Below are 18,997 nucleotides of genomic sequence, written 5' to 3' on the forward strand. Positions count from 1 at the left end.
TCACACAGCTTCATTCATAGCAGGGGAGCACATTCAGATCACACCTCGACATGTTTCATCCCTTTTTAATGCTCATAGGGATACATCAGGAGGCTTATTAGAATATGGTGCATTTGTTTAGCACCGGAGCTTAACAGGTACCGGCCACAATATGAGCCGCACGCGGCGGCACGGACGCCCGACATTTGTAAAGAATCCTCTGCCCCCAACAGATGACGCACGCTCACGCCAACCAATCCCATGCTTCGTCCCATCGGACCAATCAGCGGTGGCCACGTCTGGCGCAGACGTCATAGCGCCATCCCAGAAGCGGAGGTATCCTAGATACAGGCACAGAAACAACAGATAGATAGCGGAGAAAGATATACAGTGGGCAAGTCTGCGCAAACATAACATGCCCACTATCTAGATCCCCACTATATGAAACAAAGATTACTAAGCATGTCTAAAGGAACGTATAAGGGACTTGTATATCTCTACTGATCACTTCCAATAATTGAAATAGGCCCTCATATCAATGTCAAAGCATAATTCATAACTTATTGACAACTATAGGGCACTATATTAAACTAATATCTTCTCTCAGTTTGGGGCATTTTATCCTAAAAATACTGTCCCACTCTCTTCTCATCAAATAAAGGGGACAAAGGAAATACATTCATTAAGTCCCAATGGGGTCACCGTTTTTAATCTAAAAATCCATTGGGCCTCCTTCCTCAAAATCCTATTATCATGATCACCCCCCCGGGAAACGATCTAATTTTCTCCACACCTTGAAACCGCATTACTTTAGGGTCACCACCATGTTTCTCCCAAACATGCCTAGCAATGGGGGCGTCCTCTTTTCTCCTAATATCCCCTATGTGTTCAAGAATTCTCCTTCTAAATTCTCAACTCGTTTTCCCAACATAAGATTTAGGACATGTGCATTTAGCCAAATACACTAGGCCTTCAGTACGACAATTAATGAACTCTCTATTTTCATAGACAATCCCTGTCGTATCACTTTCAAAGGTATTACCCTTTAAAATATAATCACAGGCCTTACATAGGCCACATCTAAAAGGTACCTCCAGGTGTGGTCTTATTCAACCATGTCGGGTCGGCCGCATCAGGTGAGAGAGGACTATGGACGAGACGACCTTCAAATTTCGGCCTCTCCGATAAGTGACGGAAGGACAAGGGGTCATCACTTCCCTCAAATCAGGATCCAGTTTAAGGATTTCCCAAAAAGTCCCTAAGATGTTCATAACCTCCCTTGACTTATCATCATAGGTACCTATAAGGCGTATACATTTATCATCCTCTTTTCTCTGCCTAGGAACCAATAAGGAGGTCCCATTGGCAGCTTTGGCATGATGGTATGTTGATTCCAAAGTGCTATTGGGATATCCACGTCTCAAAAATCTCTCTCTCTCAAAATCCACCAAAGATGAACAATTACGCCTAAGTCTTAAATATTGTCCCTATGGAATTCCACGTTTTAAGGGAGGAGGATGATGACTATTATATTGAAGGAGGCTATTAGTGGCTGTAGATTTACGAAAGAGATTCGTGACCAGATATCCTGTGGAGTCAATTTGTATATTCAAATCCAAAAATGACACTTTTATTGAATAAGCCATGATACATTTGTCGGTCATAATCGACCATGTCCTTTCCGGCTAAGCTTTGCCACCACGTTGTGAGAGCTGGCCAAGACTGGCTATAAACACCAAAAGCCACAAACCTTTTGTGCAAATATAAGTTGCAACATTTTAAATAGTTTTATGCCAGAAAACTGCGTGATGAATCTGGGTCCATGTCTTTCCCTGGTCACTATTTTGAGTGCTATATGCTTATAATTGGATCATATCCTTGTAGGATGGTCATAAGACTGTGCACAAAGAAGACACTGCATTGATTGTGCCTTCACTGTAAATCTTGTCTGTCTCATAATTCCTCATTCAAAAAAGGGGAAGTCTAGTAACCTAAAACGTGTTTTGTTCGCTGTGGGGGAGGGGCAGCTTTTTCCAGATAACTAGTATAGTCTGTAGAATATACACACTGCATGCCAGTAAAACGCTAGAGAAAAAAACACCTAAAATAATTGGATCTCTATGGTCCCGATTCATTAAGACTGGAGTTGTGCATGCCTGTCTTCATGAATTCAGCGCTGGAGCAAGCCAGCTCCAATTCATTAACAGGCACATCTTACACCTGGCATGAGCCTTCACCACAAATCCTACTCTAGTTAGAGACTGGAGTAAATTTCTGGTGCAAGTTACACCATTAAAGCGGCGTAGCTTTTCATGAATTTGATTGGCTGGCTTAGCCACCTTGTGTCCCACCCATGCTCTGCCCATATTGGCATGACTGGTTGGGACTGGCTTGAAAACTCCAAGAGTCACAATATTTTTGCGCAACTTTCTACTTGCACAAACAGGTTGTGATTTAAAGTGTTTTGGCCCCTAAGACTGTGTATGCCTTTACTTAAAATGCAACGGAGCTAGATTTGACATTTTGTGTGATTTTTATATGGGCACGTTAACAAAAAAGTGTGTTTCACCTGAAAAAAGAAAAATGAGTATTCAATAACTGCATTGCAAAACTGCAGCAATCTACGGTGAGTGGTTTACACATTTTTTGTATGCATTTATAATCGCCAAGTCAAAAACATCTCATCTACATGCACCCTTACAGTTATAGCATGAAGAAGGATCCAGCTCGGAATTACAGTTAGATAGTGAGATTGAAAACATGTTATAAGACATATGTATAGTCCATGATTGGGTGGTCTGAGACCGACCCGGCTGTTGACGCATTTTCTGGTGCTTCCACTGTTGATCATGATGACAGCATTACAGCTGTGTGTGCACAGGGTGCCTAAGACCACCTAGTCATGGGCTATGCATATGTCTTCTAACAGGTTTTTAATCTCACTAACTGAAATTCATTCACCAATAAAGATTTTATTCGGTGGAGCTGGATCCTTCTTCATGCTGTTTCTACTGCGTCCAGGCAAAGACGTTTTTTCCGTGCTCGGGAACGGGTGAGCTGGTGTTTTCCCTTTTGCACCCTTACAGTTCTACACTATGCGGATGGGTGCAGGAACTGCCTTTTGTTACATACACTATTCTGGTCTGTAAAATAGACCGGCATAGTGTATGCTTCAATTTTGGCATGTGGGGAAAAATGCCTATGAGCACTAGTTCACAAGGGGCACACGGACTGGAAACACCATAGTCTGTACGAGTACTGAGGCCAATTTTACATGTCCAAAATACATGGTCCAAGCATGCACTGCAATGTCTGTACCAGTTGTGGGTCTCTTGACCCAAACTCATAGGCACATAAGAGACTGTTGAATTCTGTTTAGGAGGCCCGTGTCCGGTCCATACTTAAACCATGAATGGTGAACATTGAAGTTGGTTCACGCTGTGGCTGCTGCGTGCGACCAAATCCAGATGCAGCACTTTCTTGGATGTGATACCTACCTTCTAGCATGCGCCCTTTAGCCACCAAACGCAGATACGATTTCAGCTGCATGTCTCAGGATGAAAACCAAGCCACTTTAGACTCTTTTCTTCCATGGAGAATATTCTTTAAAAATTTCCTGTACCCATCTCCGCATCTTTGTATCTGCAATATGGAAGACAAAACACAGACAGCTATGAACAACATACTGACAGAAGAGTCCACTCTTGTATTCAGGTCCATATTTCTGTATCCTAATGTGAATATGTCCTCGTCATATATACTAATGCTCCAAAGATTTACATATTCCATTTATCTCTGCTCCTTCATGTACATTTTCTCTATTTCCTAGGAGTTGTGCACTAGTGGTAGGATCTTAGATCCACATTCCAGGCATGTCACTACAAACTGATGTCTCAGAGGAAACAGAAGCATGAAAAGAGCAATTATTTATGGGAACAGTGTATTGTCCAAGGCCATGTGTATTGTCCATGGGAGCAGCTGCAGCTGAGCCGCCTTGATATCCCTCAGTAGTCATGTTCCTCTCCTTCCCCTTCTGTTTGTGGCAGCTGCTGTAATCAGTAGGAGGAACAGTCGGCAGCTTCAGGGGCTCACAGGACACAGCTGCTGGACTTGTAGCTTTGGGACTACTCGGTGGCTTCTTATGAGCAGGTACTGTACACTCACCTGGATATTCCCATGTTGCTTTTTACCTTTTATTTGCATGTTTAATGTCTTTAGTTGTAAATGTCTTGGGATTGTGTTATATTCTTCCTCTATCTGCATGCCACTTATAGGGCAGATTTTTTTTTAGACTGGAATTTTGGAAAGTCTTAAACCGATCAATCCAAGAGGTGCTAAATTTATTAAAAGCCAAAATCACACACCTTGGACTTTTCTAAAGCGATACGTTGAAATTACGCTATAATTTGAACTATTCATTGTTGTGGCTAATAAAAATCTGCCGGTACTGATGGTTGCCTTCCTGGCTAATCGTGCAAATTTTTCTTAGTATATTTCAAAAGTAACATGAAGAGAGGCAAATATGGCGTGTGCCGAAATTTGCTATTTATTTACGTTGCAAGCTGAATGATATCCCACCACTATTAATGTTAGCTGAAGGCAAATTCCATGTCTGGAAGTAAGGGGTTAATAAAACCCTTGTGGTTCATGTACTACATACAGTTCTCAGACAAGACGTGTGATACTTGTCTGTGACTTGCGGTTATATGACTATTTTAGAGCGGTTTTATCTGTTAAACAGCCATATTACTGATAAGTCGAATGGAACTTGCACTGAAGTCTGCGGTGAGTCGCGTGCGACTTGCAACCAGCGGCAAGATCGATCACATTGAGAACATGTTGGTCACAATACCATAGGAAATCATTAGATGCACCAACGGAGTGCAGCACTACGGTCTCCGTGTCACACGTCCCCATGTAGCCCTAAGAAACTGATTCAGAATTGTTATCCAGGTGCGGATTTTGGGGTTTTAGCTTGGTATAGTGTTCCCTTGCTGGCACTTTCAGCTGGAAGAATGAGCCCAGTATATTGATGCCTATGCACTTACCAATAAAACCGCCATATGTTTGGTTCAAATACTGTGACCTGATCCCATAATGTACTTTTGGGAAAGACTTTCCTGATTTCGTACAGTATGAATCATAGCACGGCAGTATATGGCTCTCGCACAGAATTGTATTACAACTTTCCCTGATGCCAGACTATACAGACTTGTAACAAAACTCTGCCTCCATTATCCTCCGATTCCATTAATATAGAATTATAAAGATTTAACCCCTTATTGATGAATATTAAGATTGGTATATGATGTAACTTTTAGCTTGGCATATCAATATGGCAGACACTGTTTGATTACGTCACAAATACCGAACTATCCCAGTTTTATTAGTAAATGCATTTAATTTGTAAATCAAGAGTCTTCTTCTCTAAGGCCAAATTCACACATTCAGTATTTGGTCAGTATTTTACTTCAGTATTTGTAAACCAGGAGTGGGTGATAAATCCAGAAGTGGTGACGTGTTTCTATTATACTTTTCCTCTGATTCTTCCACTCCTAATATTGGCTTACAAATACTGAGGTGCATGTGTTCTAAGACGTCAATGATTTTTCTCATTTGCAAAAAAAAATGGTCCCAGTTTCATCAGCGTTTTTCGATCAGAATATCATAAGCGTTTGGTCCGTGTCAGAGTTTAATCATTTCTTCTCCGATGAAAAAATCCAATTAAGGTTGCTGGAGCTTTTCATGTCAAACAGTGTGTGGAAAATCAAACAAAAACAAATTTTTGTGTAAAATGGTGTTTTTTATGCCATTCCCAGCCCGCTCCCCAGCTTTTTGAAAAGGAGGTAGAGCTTAGTAGCAGGGAAAGCAGGCATCAAATTCATCATTTTATGCACCACAAAAATGCCATAAATTATGACTTCTTACGATGGCTCAAGGCTACAAAAAAGATGTGCCAAATCCATCGCGATGCATGCCTGAATGAATCTAGAGCAGTTTAGATCATACCAGTTTTCATAATTTGAGGCGATGGTGTCAAAAATATGCTGATGATAAATATGGGCCTCGATTCATCAAGCTTGGTGTTTTGTACGCTAGTCTTGATGAAGTGTGAGCTTGAGTAAAATACGTGCCCCTCTTGATGAATTTGGCGCATCTTCTAGTTGCTGCATGCCAGTGCAAATTCTGATGAATTAGTCGGCCACACTCCATTACTCCTCCTCGCTGTGAAGCTTTGGTTACTTTTCAAAAAGCCGATGGAGCTGATTTGGGCTGGCATGAAAACTTCAAAAGTTTCCGAATTTTTGTGCATCTATGATATGTGGAAAATTCTTCATAAATCTACCGAAAACTGGTTGAATTGGGGTAATGATGTTTAACCCAGTTGCCATAATTTGGAATGCAGATTGATACTTTGAGAAAATGGCACAAACAGTGTTTAGACACAATTTCTGCAGAATTGTAAACTTTTATTTTTGCCTCTTTTTTTTTTTCTATAGTTATTGTCATTGTTCCATTCTTCACAGCGGGTGCTACATGGTACCATCAGTTGGCATTGCCTACTCAGTGTCGTAACTTGAATCTCATGGGCTCAAATGCAAAAGCTACAGTGGGGCCCCCAATTATTGCAGGTTTTTAATAGTAATGGTCTTTTCAAATGGGACAAGGCAGCTTTTTGGGCCCCCTAGGCTCCTGGGCCCATATTTGATTGCAATCCCAACACCTATTATAGTTACACCCCTGCCCCTACATATTGTTTCTTTGTAGCATATATTTGGGGCAGTAACTGCCTCCCTAGTTGGACAAACACTCCTCCCATCTGTCTAAGGTCTCATTCATACGTCTGTTTTTCATGTACATGTTCTATCCTTGGGTTTTTGACAGTTCACATGTCCATGTGTTTTTGCAGACCTCCTCCTTGAACAAATAATGTTTGGGAGAGAAGGATGTTGAGTACAGAATTTCATCTCCTGATGTTTGGTTCTTCCACGAGAAAAGCTGCCGCCAGAAAAAATGCTCTTGTGTTTAGCACACGATAGGGAGGGTGGGTATTAGAGATATTTGTTGGCCGAATATATGGTCAACAGCTAAGGTGTATGAAGGATGTTTATAGTTCTAAGAAAATATGCTTCTGATTTATTTCATGAAGAATATATGAGCATTTCCTAAATACACATGTCTGGAGTATGGACAGATCCTCTTTAAGGTTTACTTGACATGACCGTATTAGGCTGCGTGCACACAATGCGTTTTTCAAGCGTTTTTGATCCCCAATGAAAATCTACAAGTTCTGTTCACATGCTGCGGAATTTTCCTTGCGGAAAAATCCGCAGCATGTCCATTATTTGTGCGTTTCTGCATGCGGATTTGAGGTCACAATGCATTTGAAAAATGCACGTCAAATCCGCATGTAAAAACGCTTGAAAAATGCGTGTAAAATCCACAAGCGTTTTTACTGCCAAGAACATGCAGAAACGCTGCGGAAATGTTCTGCTTCAATTCTGCATCATGGGCACATAGCGTTATGCCTGGTATTTTGTAAGCCAAAATCAGAAGCAAGTCCAAAACACAAAGGGGTGCAAATCTGTTTATTAGCATTTTCTGCCTGTAGGTTCCACTTTAGTTTTTTTGTTTTTCTTATAAATGCTGTTTCGAAATACTGAGAAAAATACTGTCACTTGGATTGGCCTAAACCAAGCAATATCAATAAGCTTGGGTCTAAGGCCATGTTCACATATCTTGGTATTTCCTGCATTTTATTTCTGCAGCAAAACTGCCGCAAAACCTGATCTCTTGCCAGGAGGTTGTTCAGGATTTTCTTGCTTTTTTGGTGCGTTTTTTCAGTGTGTTTGGTGTTTTTTTTTCCTTTTCTCTAATATGCATGTACATAAAGTTCAGTGAAAAGAAAAATCTCATTCTGGGTATGGCATAAAAAAATTGGAAAAAAATGCTGAAAAACCTGACACCTGCATTTTGGTGCGTTTTTTTTCACCACCCATTACTTCCAATGGGTGAAAAAATGCGGAAAAAACACTGAAAGAAGTGACATGCTCTATTTTCCAAAAAAACATGCAAAGCACAAAATCCTGAACAAAAAAAAAAACATGATATGTGCATGAGATTTCTGTAATCTCATAGAATTTGCTGGTACTGCAAAACATAGCTGAAAATTTGCATAAAAAAATGCTGAAAAAACCATCATGTGTGAACATAGGCTTAGTGTATTCCATGGCAGCCAATTACCCCTTCTGTAGGAGGAAATAGTGGTAATTCTTGCTACTCTGTAAGGGTCCATTTACACAAATGCAGTAAATGATGAGCACTAACTGATCTGTAATAGGTCGCTCAGCGCGCATAGGCTGCCCCTGTTCTCAACAGCGTGAGTCCTGTTTACACAAAACGATGCGCCGCCGAGAATGATTCTTTGGTGCTGCACAAAAGATTATTTCTACTTGTTCATCGGGTGAAATTATCAGCAGCCTTTTTACACTGAAAAATTATCGGGGTAATCAGCGTCATTAAAAGGCTATGTGCCCACATAGCAGATTTGATGCAGAGCGTTTTTGCCTCTCTCTGGCAGAAAAAAACGCATGCAGATTTACATGCGTTTTTTCTGCCAGAGAGAAGCGTTTTTTAGCGTTTTTACATGCGTTTTCGCATGCGTTTTTTCAAGCTGTTTTCCAAGCGATTTTGAGCAACACTTGGAAAAGTGCTTGACAAGTTGGTCACACAATATTATAAATCCATGCCGGTTGCATGGATTTATGTGTTTACAACTGATGCTTTAAATGCAGCATCTATAGTAAAAAAAAAAAAAAAGAGAATTAAAATGTTAAGAATAAAAAAAAAACCTGTATACTCACCTCTCCGGTCTCCTCCAGTCTGCTCCCAGCGCATCCTCTCTCTTCGGCGTCCCGCAGTGTACTGTCAGGACCTGCGGTGACGTCATTTAGTCAGCTGATGGTCACGCGACCATCACCTGACCGCCGACGTCAGCAGTCGCGTGACCATCAGGTGACTAAATGACGTCACCGCAGGTCCTGACAGTACACCGCGGGACACCAAGGAGAGAGGACATGGCCAGGAGCAGACCGGGGGCCGCCGGAAAGGTGAATATACAGGTTTTGTTTATTTTAACTTTTTTATTTCTTTTTTTCACCGCGTGGTATCCGGGATAAAGAGGAGTTGTAGTCTCCTCTTCATCCGGGTACCAAACGCACCGCCATTACGCTGCAAATTCGCGGCCATTGAATTTAATTGAAACTCAGCAAATCCACATATACCTGCATGTTTGCTGCGTTTCAATGTTCCTCAATGGCCGTGAATTTGCAGCGTAATCGCGGTAGAAATGGTCATGCTGCTTTTTGCAATGCAATGCGAATTCGGCGAGCAAATTAGCGCATCATGTGCACAGCAAATCCAAATTCACATTGCTTTGTATGGCAGACTGTTTTACAAGCGTTTTCACAGCCGTAAAAACGCCACAAAAACGCTACGTGGGCACATGGCCAAACAGCTTGTTCACAATAATCTTTCAGTGTAAATGCAGCCTTAAGGGAACCTGATGTCACCAAAAAACGCTATTCACCTGCAGACTTAGGGTTAATCTGGAGGAAAATAGCGTTAAAAGCTTGTGTAGCTGGCTGGAAGTGCGGCTACATAGAGAAAATAAAGTTTTAATCACAGTGAAATCACCGTGTAACGACTCTCTCCGAGTCACCTGAGCGGTGCTGGGGGGAGATTACAGGACCACTCAGCATACTGGGAGCGCGGCTGTAATCATGCCTTGGCACTTTGAGTGACAGCCCGCCTGCAGTATGTGTGTGCAAAGAGAGCTGCCACTCAATGTGCCAGGGTGTGATTACAGCTGCGCTCGCAGTATACTGAGCGGTGCTATAATCACTCACCAGCACCTCCCCGGTGACTCGGAGAGAGTCGTTACAAGGTGATTAAAACTTAATTTTCCCCTTCTCCCATGACAGCACCACCTGAGAGAGGGTATCCACCCACCAAGGACAGGAACCTACTGAATAAAAAGGCTTTACCTCTCTTCCGCATCAGATTTGGTTCCTGTCCTTGATGGGAGCCTCTCTAGGTGGTTCCTCACCTACCTGATCGTGGGGTCTGGACCGTGGATCCCGGGATCGATGCGGCCTGGAGGCCGTGAAGAAGCAGCAGATAGTCCTCTGTTCCCAGACGCATCTTGCTGGCACCTGGGTCTGCGTGCGGGGGGGTGCCTTCCGGGGTCCTCTCCCGCGTGCACTGGGTCCTGCGGCCGGGTCCGCGCTCACATGATGTCCATGGCTGAGCGCGCCGGCAGGCAGGTCTTCCGGGCTGCGCACGTGCAGGGTCGGGTCGCGTCGCGCCCTGTGACGTAGCGCGCCGGAAGTCAGGGCTGCGCACGCGCGGGGTCGTGACGCGCCCCAGCTCGAGTGCGCCGGAAGCCCGGGTCTGCGCTTGCGCGGGGGTAGATGTCCAGGTCATCCCCGTTTGCAAGCGCGCCGGGAGCCACTGGGCTGCACAGGAGGGATCCTGCGGCGTAGCGCGCCAGCTGGCATAAATTTAAAAAAAAAAATATATATATATATATATATATATATATATATATATATATATATATATATATATATATATATATATATATATATATATATATATATATATATATATATATAATGAAAAATCCTGCGTTAAGTAGAAAGAAAGAGAGTGCACACTGCTGCCGGTAGGAGGTGGAGCCCCTCATGCTTTATAAGGATGGGAAGCAGTCAAGATGGCGGTGTCTGCATCCCCGTCATGATGAGTGAGGAGCCAAAGCAGCGTAAACAGCTCAAGCCGGAGCATCGAGAGTCTTCCCATCTTCAGAGCCACAGCAGTGGGGGTCGTACGAGTGCCGGCAGAACCGGTCAGAAGAAATCTCGTCAATCCACCTCCGCCAGATGGGAGACTTCATGTGAACGGCAACCACCGCATCCGGTACCCTAAACTAAACGGCAGTGAATGTTCACCTTAGTGATGTGCTCTTTGTTTTTTTTTCTCCTTTCTCTCCTTTCATTTCCTTCTGATGTTAGGAACCAAAAAAGTGTAGTTCCAAGAATAAAAATGAGTGTGCATTATGCAAAATTAGCCTTCCCACCTCCTACGCTAAAAACCTTTGCTCGGATTGTATCCAGAGAACCATAGCAGAGGAGTCCCCTAGGTTCTCTATGGAATTAAAAACTTTGATCCAAACGGAGGTCAGGAATTCCTTAAAAGTCTTGACCTCGTGTAAGAAGAGGAAGCAGAAACGGGTTTCCTTGGACTCAGAGGAGTCAGTGGAGTCCCGTTTCACGAGAGAATATCCTTTCCCCTCTGACCTCTCCTCATCATCGTCATCAGAATCTTCGGATGATGACGGAGAGGGTAGGCCTTGTTTTTCAGTGGACAATACTGAAAGACTGGTTAAGGCTATAAGTGTGACTATGGGTATTGCTGATACCAAAGCTCCCAGAACAGTTCAGGATGTCATGTTCGGGGGCTTTGATCAGAAGAGGAGACGCACATTCCCAGTTAACGAGAGAATCAAGTCTCTTATAGATAAGGAATGGAAAAAACCAGAGCGGAAAGGCCAGCTGCCTTCTTCTTCTAAGCGGAGATACCCTTTTGAAGAGGAGGATGCAGCTAAGTGGGACAAAACCCCTAAAACTGATGTGGCCATTGCGAAGTCCTCAAAAAGATCCACACTGCCATTTGAGGTCCCTAAAAGATCCGCTTGATAAAAAGGCGGAGTCTTTTCTTAAACAGGTCTGGGAGTTGTCAGCAGGGGCTCTGAAACCGGCAGTGGCAGCCACCTGCACTGCCAGGTCTATGATGATCTGGCTTCAACAGTTAGAGGACCAGATCAAAGGGAATGTCTCTAGAGAGAAAATTCTGTCGGATCTTCCTCTTGTGCAGAGGGCGGCTGCATTCCTTGCAGATGCATCGGCAGATTCAGTTAGGCTGGCTGCCAGATCAGCAAATCTTTCTAATGCAGAGAGGGTTTTACTCAACTCTCTTCCTAATAAAGAATCCGGATGCCTCCTTCAGAACCATTGTCAACTTGAAGAAGCTGAACGACCATCTGATCTACAGGCCATTCAAGATGGAATCAATAAAATCGGCCATAAAAATGTTGTTTCCGCACTGTTATATGTGTGTCCTCGATCTGAAGGACGTTTACTACCATGTCCCAATCTTTCCTGCACACCAACAGTTTCTGAGGGTAGCTGTACAGTTCGGCAAGCACGTAAGGCATTTTCAGTTTGCAGCTCTTCCCTTTGGCATCTCCATGGCTCCAAGGGTTTTCACGAAGATTATCCTGGAAGTCACAGCGCATCTAAGGGAGAAAGATATCCTAGTCATCCCTTATCTGGACGATTTTTTAGTGGTGGGCAGATCAAAACAACTCTGCGCACTGGCTCTGGCAGAGGTCATGGCCAGTCTAAATGGCCTGGGTTGGTTGCTAAATTTAGAAAAATCAAGACTGGAACCAAAGAAGGTTCAATCATTCCTGGGTCTCATTTTGGACTCAGAAAACCAGACCTGTCTTCTGCCAGAGGACAAGAAACTGAAGATCAGTTCCCTAATATCACGGGTAATCAGCAATCAAACCATCACCTTGAGAAATGCTATGTCCCTATTGGGTACGATGACATCTTGTATCCCAGCAGTTCAGTGGACTCCGTTCCATTCCAGACGTCTTCAGCAGGAGATCCTGACAGCTCAGATGTCGCCTGGATAGAAGAATATCCCTTCCAGTAGTCAACTCGCTGGACTGGTGGATGATTCCGGTAAATCTATCTCTGGGGGTTCCTTGGTCTTTCCAGGTGTCAGATACAATTACAACAGACGCAAGCGCAGAAGGCTGGGGTGCTCACCTAAGGGATCAGTCAGTGCAAGGCCTCTGGTTGAACAGCGAGACGGGTCTCTCCTCCAACATGAGGGAGCTGTTGTCAGCCAGAAATGCACTAGTAGAGTTCAGTTCTTTTCTCCAGGGTCATCACATCCGGATAATGTCAAACAATCGAATGACAGTCGCCTACATCAATCACCAGGGGGGTACCAGGTCCCTTCCTCTGATGTTAGTAGCGGATCAGATCTTTCGTTTTGCCGAGAGTTCTCTGTTCACGCTCTCGGCGTTGCATATAAAAGGAGAAGAGCATGTAAAAGCCGATTTTCTAAGTCGGCACATCTTGAAACAAGGAGAATGGGAGTTGAATCCAGCGGTGTTCCAGCAGATTGTCGGCCGATGGGGGCAATCTCCGATAGATCTGTTTGTAAACAAAAACAATCGGAAAACCAAAATCTTTTGCTCCCTGAATTCAAGAGAGGCCGTTTGCGGTGGACGCGCTGCAAATTCCTTGGGATTTTACCCTGGCCTATGCCTTTCCCCCTCTAATGCTGATCCTTACCATCCTAAGGAAGATCTGAGAAGAACAGGCGAGGGTTAAATTGATCGCCCCGTTTTGGCCCAAGAGACCATTGTTCACTTGGATGAAGAGAATGTCCCAAGCTAATCCATGGGTTCTTCCGGACACCCCAGATCTCCTCAGGCACGGCCCAGTCTTCCATCCCCAAAGATCGGGCCTGCATTTGATAGCCTGGATTTTGAAAGGTCACTACTAACGCAGGAGGGGTTCTCTCCAGGTCTAGTTACTACTCTACTGGCGAGTAGGAAGCCGGTGACTACTAGGATCTATGGCAGAACCTGGGCTAAGTTTTTGTCTGCCTCGGGTCAGTCCGCCAAAGGGAGGGTTCCTATTGGGACCATCTTGGAATTCCTTCAGAAAGGCTTAAGCATGGGGTTAGCCACCAGTACCCTTAAGGTACAAGTATCAGCTCTGGGGGCACTATATAATTACGACTTAGCAGCGAATAGGTGGATCATCAGATTCATTAAAGCTTGCAGTAGATCTAGACCTATTCCTACTCCAAGGATGCCTCCTTGGGACCTCAATCTGGTTCTAGAAGCACTAACCAAGTCCCCCTTTGAGCCCTTAGAGGAAGCTTTGGAGAAAATTCTCACCTTAAAAACAGCCATGCTGGTAGCTCTAACTTCAGCTCGTAGGGTTAGTGATCTGCACGCGCTGTCAGTTAACCATCCGTTCACGCAAGTGTGTATGGATAGAGTAATCTTAAGACCTGACCCGGCCTATCTTCCAAAAGTGGCCTCCAAATTCCATAGGACACAAGTAATTACTCTCCCTTCCTTCTATCCTGACCCTAGGGAACAAAAACTTCATATTCTAGATGTTAAGAGGGTATTAGTCCAGTATTTGGAGGTAACGAAGGCCTGGAGAAAAAGTGGAGGGGCTAGGAAGGGGCTTAAGGTTACAAGGGGGGACCATAGCTAGGTGGGTTAGGGACACCATTGGCTTAGCATACTCTTCTAGCAATCTGCCAGTTCCAGAGAACCTGAAGGCCCACTCCACCAGAGCTGTAGCTGCTTACTGGGCGAAGAAAGCGGATGTGCCCATCGACATCATATGTAAGGCGGCAGCTTGGTCATCCCCCACTACATTTTACAAGCATTACCGTCTTGACCTTTCCTCTTCTACTGATCTGTCCTTTGGGAGAAAGGTGTTGCAAGCGGTAATCCCACCCTCTGGTGTCTGATCTCTCAGGTGGTGCTGTCATGGGAGAAGGGGAAAAGATCCTAGTAACTTACCGGTAATGGGATTTTACAGAGCCCATGACAGCACCCTATTAATTCCCTCCCCTTTATCACTTACGGTGTGCACTTCTTAGTGTGTTTTATTAAGAAATGTTTAGGTGGCAGTTATGTACTAACCTATTTTTCGGAGGCCCTCTCATGCTCTGAAACAAAAACTGATGCGGAAGAGAGGTACCGCCTTTTTATTCAGTAGGTTCCTGTCCTTGGTGGGCGGATACCCTCTCTCAGGTGGTGCTGTCATGGGCTCTGTAAAATCCCGTTACCGGTAAGTAACTAGGATCTTTTTGCTGCGTAGCTGCACTTCTTCAAGTCTACACAGGGTTTAATGCAGATTAGCCCAATATTTGCAGCTATTTTTGCTAATGTCCGATTCCCTTGAAGTCAGTGGCCAGCCCATTAAATAGCTTTGAAACATTTTTATGTATTACAGTCAAACCAAAGACAATGGCCTGCAGACAGATGCTCCAGGACATTTGCCCCTCATCAGTGCTACTGATGGATGAGATGCCTTTGACTATACATGGAGAATCGGTATTCTCAGAACAAAGATCTTTCTGGTGTGGGGTGTCCTGCAGGCAATGCTCCCTACAAGAGCTATATTTTCTCAAGGAAACCTATCATTCCTGTAGGTATCTCTAGTAGTCAACCACTACCCTGCTCTGAACTGATATGTACAAGTACCCAGAGACAGCTGTCTACAGATGGTTATCTCTGCTTTGGTTGAAATTCCTAGTTTCTTATGCTGTTTTGTCATTATCAGATTGATAGTTCACTATAAATACAAAACACTTAGTGATGTGGAAATGGAAAAAACACCTGGCAAGGAAGTTTTCTCGATTCACACATTTTTACTAAGGCTTTGTCCTTATGTTTTGATTATTTGAGCTTATTGGCAGCAGAATGAGGAAATCCACTGATACAGAAATAACATTGAGATTGTAAGTCAAGTTCCTCATTCTTTGCATGTAAAGCATAAGAAGGTGAGGGCTTGTTTTTCTTCTTACCAACATCATTTTGTTCTAAATAAGGGCTCACGCACATGGCTTTGCTACAGCTTGGAGTTGTTAAAGCTTTCCACTAGACTAGGTACAAGACCTCTACTGTTCCGTATAATGCCTACGATTTCCTGTGGCTGTGGCGATCCACAAAATATTTTTATTTTGTGTGCATAATGCTACATTGAATTTCATATGTACTGATATATCCTAGAGAAGGCCATCACTGCACACAGAGTCCGATAGAACCTGTACATAGCAGCTGAGTGGCTTTGTCCTAAGAAAGTTGTAAAAATTGTGTGTGCTGCCAAACAAGCTCTGTGTATTGGATAATGCTGTGTGTATGTGTCCTTAAAGGGGTTGTTCCACAAACAAAGTACATTTTAATCAGCTCAATTGGATGTAATAAAAAGTATTCCTGTACTCGGATAACCTTATAAATGTTCCCCTAATGTATACTGTGTAATGGTTGTGCCTGACCATGCTGGACCATAGTCGGCACATACTACAATTCCTGGCCACAAAGAACTTATTATACAGACAACATAGTAGCGGATCGCAGCTGCTGCTTTCTGTGAGGTAAACATTTCACTGCCTGTTTTATCACAGGAGCAAGTATTTTGACCGCATCTCCAGTCCTATAAGCTCATTATGAATCAAGTCAGTGACATAAGATCTCTGGCTGCAGCTGATCCCATATGTTACTTGATTTATGATGAGCTCAGACTGAAGACACAGCAAAAACACTCGCTTGTGTGATAAAACAGGCAGGGTAATATTTTACCCCTCAGAAAGAATCAGCTGCAATCCCCTGCTATTTTGTCTGTATAATCACTTATTTTTCCTCCCCTAGCCAGAAGCTTTGGTATGATCAGACCATGTTCCTGCACGGTCACGCATTCATTACACAGTACATAACAGGAACACATTTATAAGATTATCTCAGCACAGGAACTTTTTTTATTTAAACACATCCAATTGTGGAACTTATTTTTATTCCAAGCTCTATTGGTTTAAATGTACTTTGTTAGTGGGAAAACCACTTTAAGTGCATGTGCACTCTCTATATATATTTTTGTGTTTTTCCTGAAGTGTCTCCTTCTATTGGTAGTTTTTGTGTATATACAGTATAAACTCGTGTGTAATTTCCAAATGGAAGAAAGGTCAGATGGCTTCTGCTCAATAAAGAATGAACATATGCATAGCATGCATTGCATATGTTCATTCTTTTCAGCATTTTTGTTAAAGCACTTTTTCAGATGGGCTCCTGTGCAGACCTGCCTAAAAGAGACGTTGTGTGCGCATACCCTTAGGGCCAGAATGGTGGAATTTTATTTTCACTCTACAATAACACACTCGTGCAGGCCTTTATATTGGGTACAAGACCAGGAGTGGATAGTACTATATAACAGCTAGATTGTCGTGACCAAAAAAACTCTGCATTTGCTCCTGGTTTTGGTGCTAGTCTTAAAGCCTCTAGCACAAATAACAGCCATGTACACTGTGACTGTGCAGCTTCTTCAGTGTAGTGCAGTGACTTTTGCATTAGAGCATACATGTCAAACTCTGGCCCGTGGACCAAATCTGGCTCGCAGGGTGGTTTTATGTGGCCCACAACACCAGAACTACCACCCCTATGTGGGCCCATTTATTCTGAGTGGGGCCCATTATTCTATATTGGTTGGCCTGCGACTTTGTCCAAGTCTTTCATTTTGGCTCTAGCATGTTTTGAGTTTCACATCCCTGCATTAGAGAGCTCATGCATTTTTATTGAAATCCTTGCATTAATATGACTGTAAGATTTGCCTTAGGCAGGTTTCACACGTCTGTATATTTCCGGTACCGGAGATATCCGTGTCCTATTTGTCCATGTGTGGCAACCGTGTGCCGCACCAGGATCACACGGACCGGCTCCTGGGAATCAGCGCTACAGTTAGCGCTGTTCCCAAGCGCCGGTGCTTAACACTGCCCTAATAAGAATAAAATAATAAAATCTTCATATTCATCTGTCCTAAGTGTCCCCCGCTGTAATCCATGCGACCGCTGACGCCGGGGAGAATGAGCTGCTCCGGACCTTAGTGAGTGACAGGGCTCAGCTCCGGAGCCCGCTTGCTGGAGCTGCTCATTCTCTCCGGCTCCTCTGCATCAGCGGTCAGAGGATTACAGCGGTGGACATCTCTGGACATGTGAGTATAAGGATTTTTTATTTTATTCTTATTTTTACACAGGGACACTGTGGGAGCAGACACTACTACCCTCATCATTGTCCCTATTGGTGCTGATCGCAGCGCCGGCAGGGAACCATGATGATGGCAGCATTCAGCACCCTGTGCTTGGGAACAGTGCTAACTGTAGTGCTGATTCCCAGGCGCCGGTACATGTCACACTGGTAACACATGGATGTCATCCGTGTGTGTTCAGTGTGAGACACTTTTGTGGACCGTGCATCCGCAAAAAACGGACATGTCAGCGTGAGGAGCACACGGACACATGATCCGTGGAAACACACTGACGTGCGCAGACCCAGACGGACGTGTGAAGGAGCCCTAAGACTATGTTCACACACGTTGTGTTTTTTTATGCCGCTAACTTTTCACTGGCAGGAAATGGCTACGTTAAAAACACAGACTTTAGGGTCCGTGCCCACAATGCGTTTTTCAAGCATTTTTGCTGCGGAATTTTTGCAGCGTAAATGCTTGTAAAACGCTTGGTAATCCGTCCCCCATGGTCCCCAATGTCAATCTGCAATTTCAATGCCCATGCTGCAGAATTTTCAGCAGCGTTTTTGATGTGCGGAAAATTCCGCAGCATGTCCATTATTTGTGTGTTTACGCATGTGGAATTGCCTTCTCAATGCATTAGAAAAACGCAAGGCAATTCCGCATGTGCAAAACGCTTCAAAAACGCGCGAAAAAGGCGTATCAAATTCCGCTCGCGTTTTTCCGGGCAAGAACATGCAGAAATGAAGCGGAAATTTTTATTTTGCAAATTTTTTTTATTCATCGTGGGCACATAGCCTTAGTGCATTTTTTGTTGCATTTTTTGCTGCTTTTTTTGACCACCAATTACTTCCTATGGGTGAAAAACGTGCTTTTTCTGCTGAAAAGACGCTGAAAGAAGTGACGTGCTCTATTTTCCAAAAACACATCCAAGTCACAAAATATGCAGCGAAAAACAAACAAACTTGTGAACAGAGAATTCTGGGTTTCTCATACACTTTGCTGGTACTGCAAAACGCAGCTGAAAATTTGCATAAAAATCTGCAGCAAAATACACTGCAAAACCCAACGTGTGTGAACATAGTCTTATGTTGTACTTATGTTGTAGATCT

General features: G+C 43.7%; 1 protein-coding gene across 2 annotated transcripts in view; it reads left to right on the top strand.

The window, feature by feature from the left end:
* The first annotated feature begins 3,902 nt into the window (after positions 1-3,902).
* Positions 3,903-18,997, top strand: part of ARHGAP40 (Rho GTPase activating protein 40) — a 151,580-nt gene continuing 136,485 nt past the window's right edge. The window contains exon 1 of one of the 2 annotated variants that reach the window (XM_073683794.1): positions 3,903-4,128. In XM_073683794.1, coding sequence (XP_073539895.1) covers positions 4,121-4,128 — 8 coding nt within the window. In that variant the 5' untranslated portion in view covers positions 3,903-4,120. Of the gene's footprint in view, positions 4,129-15,625; positions 15,652-18,997 lie in introns of those variants that run through there. The other variant, XM_073683795.1, reaches the window with a different exon arrangement.

The sequence above is a fragment of the Phyllobates terribilis genome, unplaced genomic scaffold (genome assembly GCF_046119375.1).
Source record: "Phyllobates terribilis strain yellow unplaced genomic scaffold, ASM4611937v1 Scaffold_5__5_contigs__length_657084704, whole genome shotgun sequence".
In the NCBI taxonomy this organism is placed as follows: Eukaryota; Metazoa; Chordata; class Amphibia; order Anura; family Dendrobatidae; genus Phyllobates; species Phyllobates terribilis.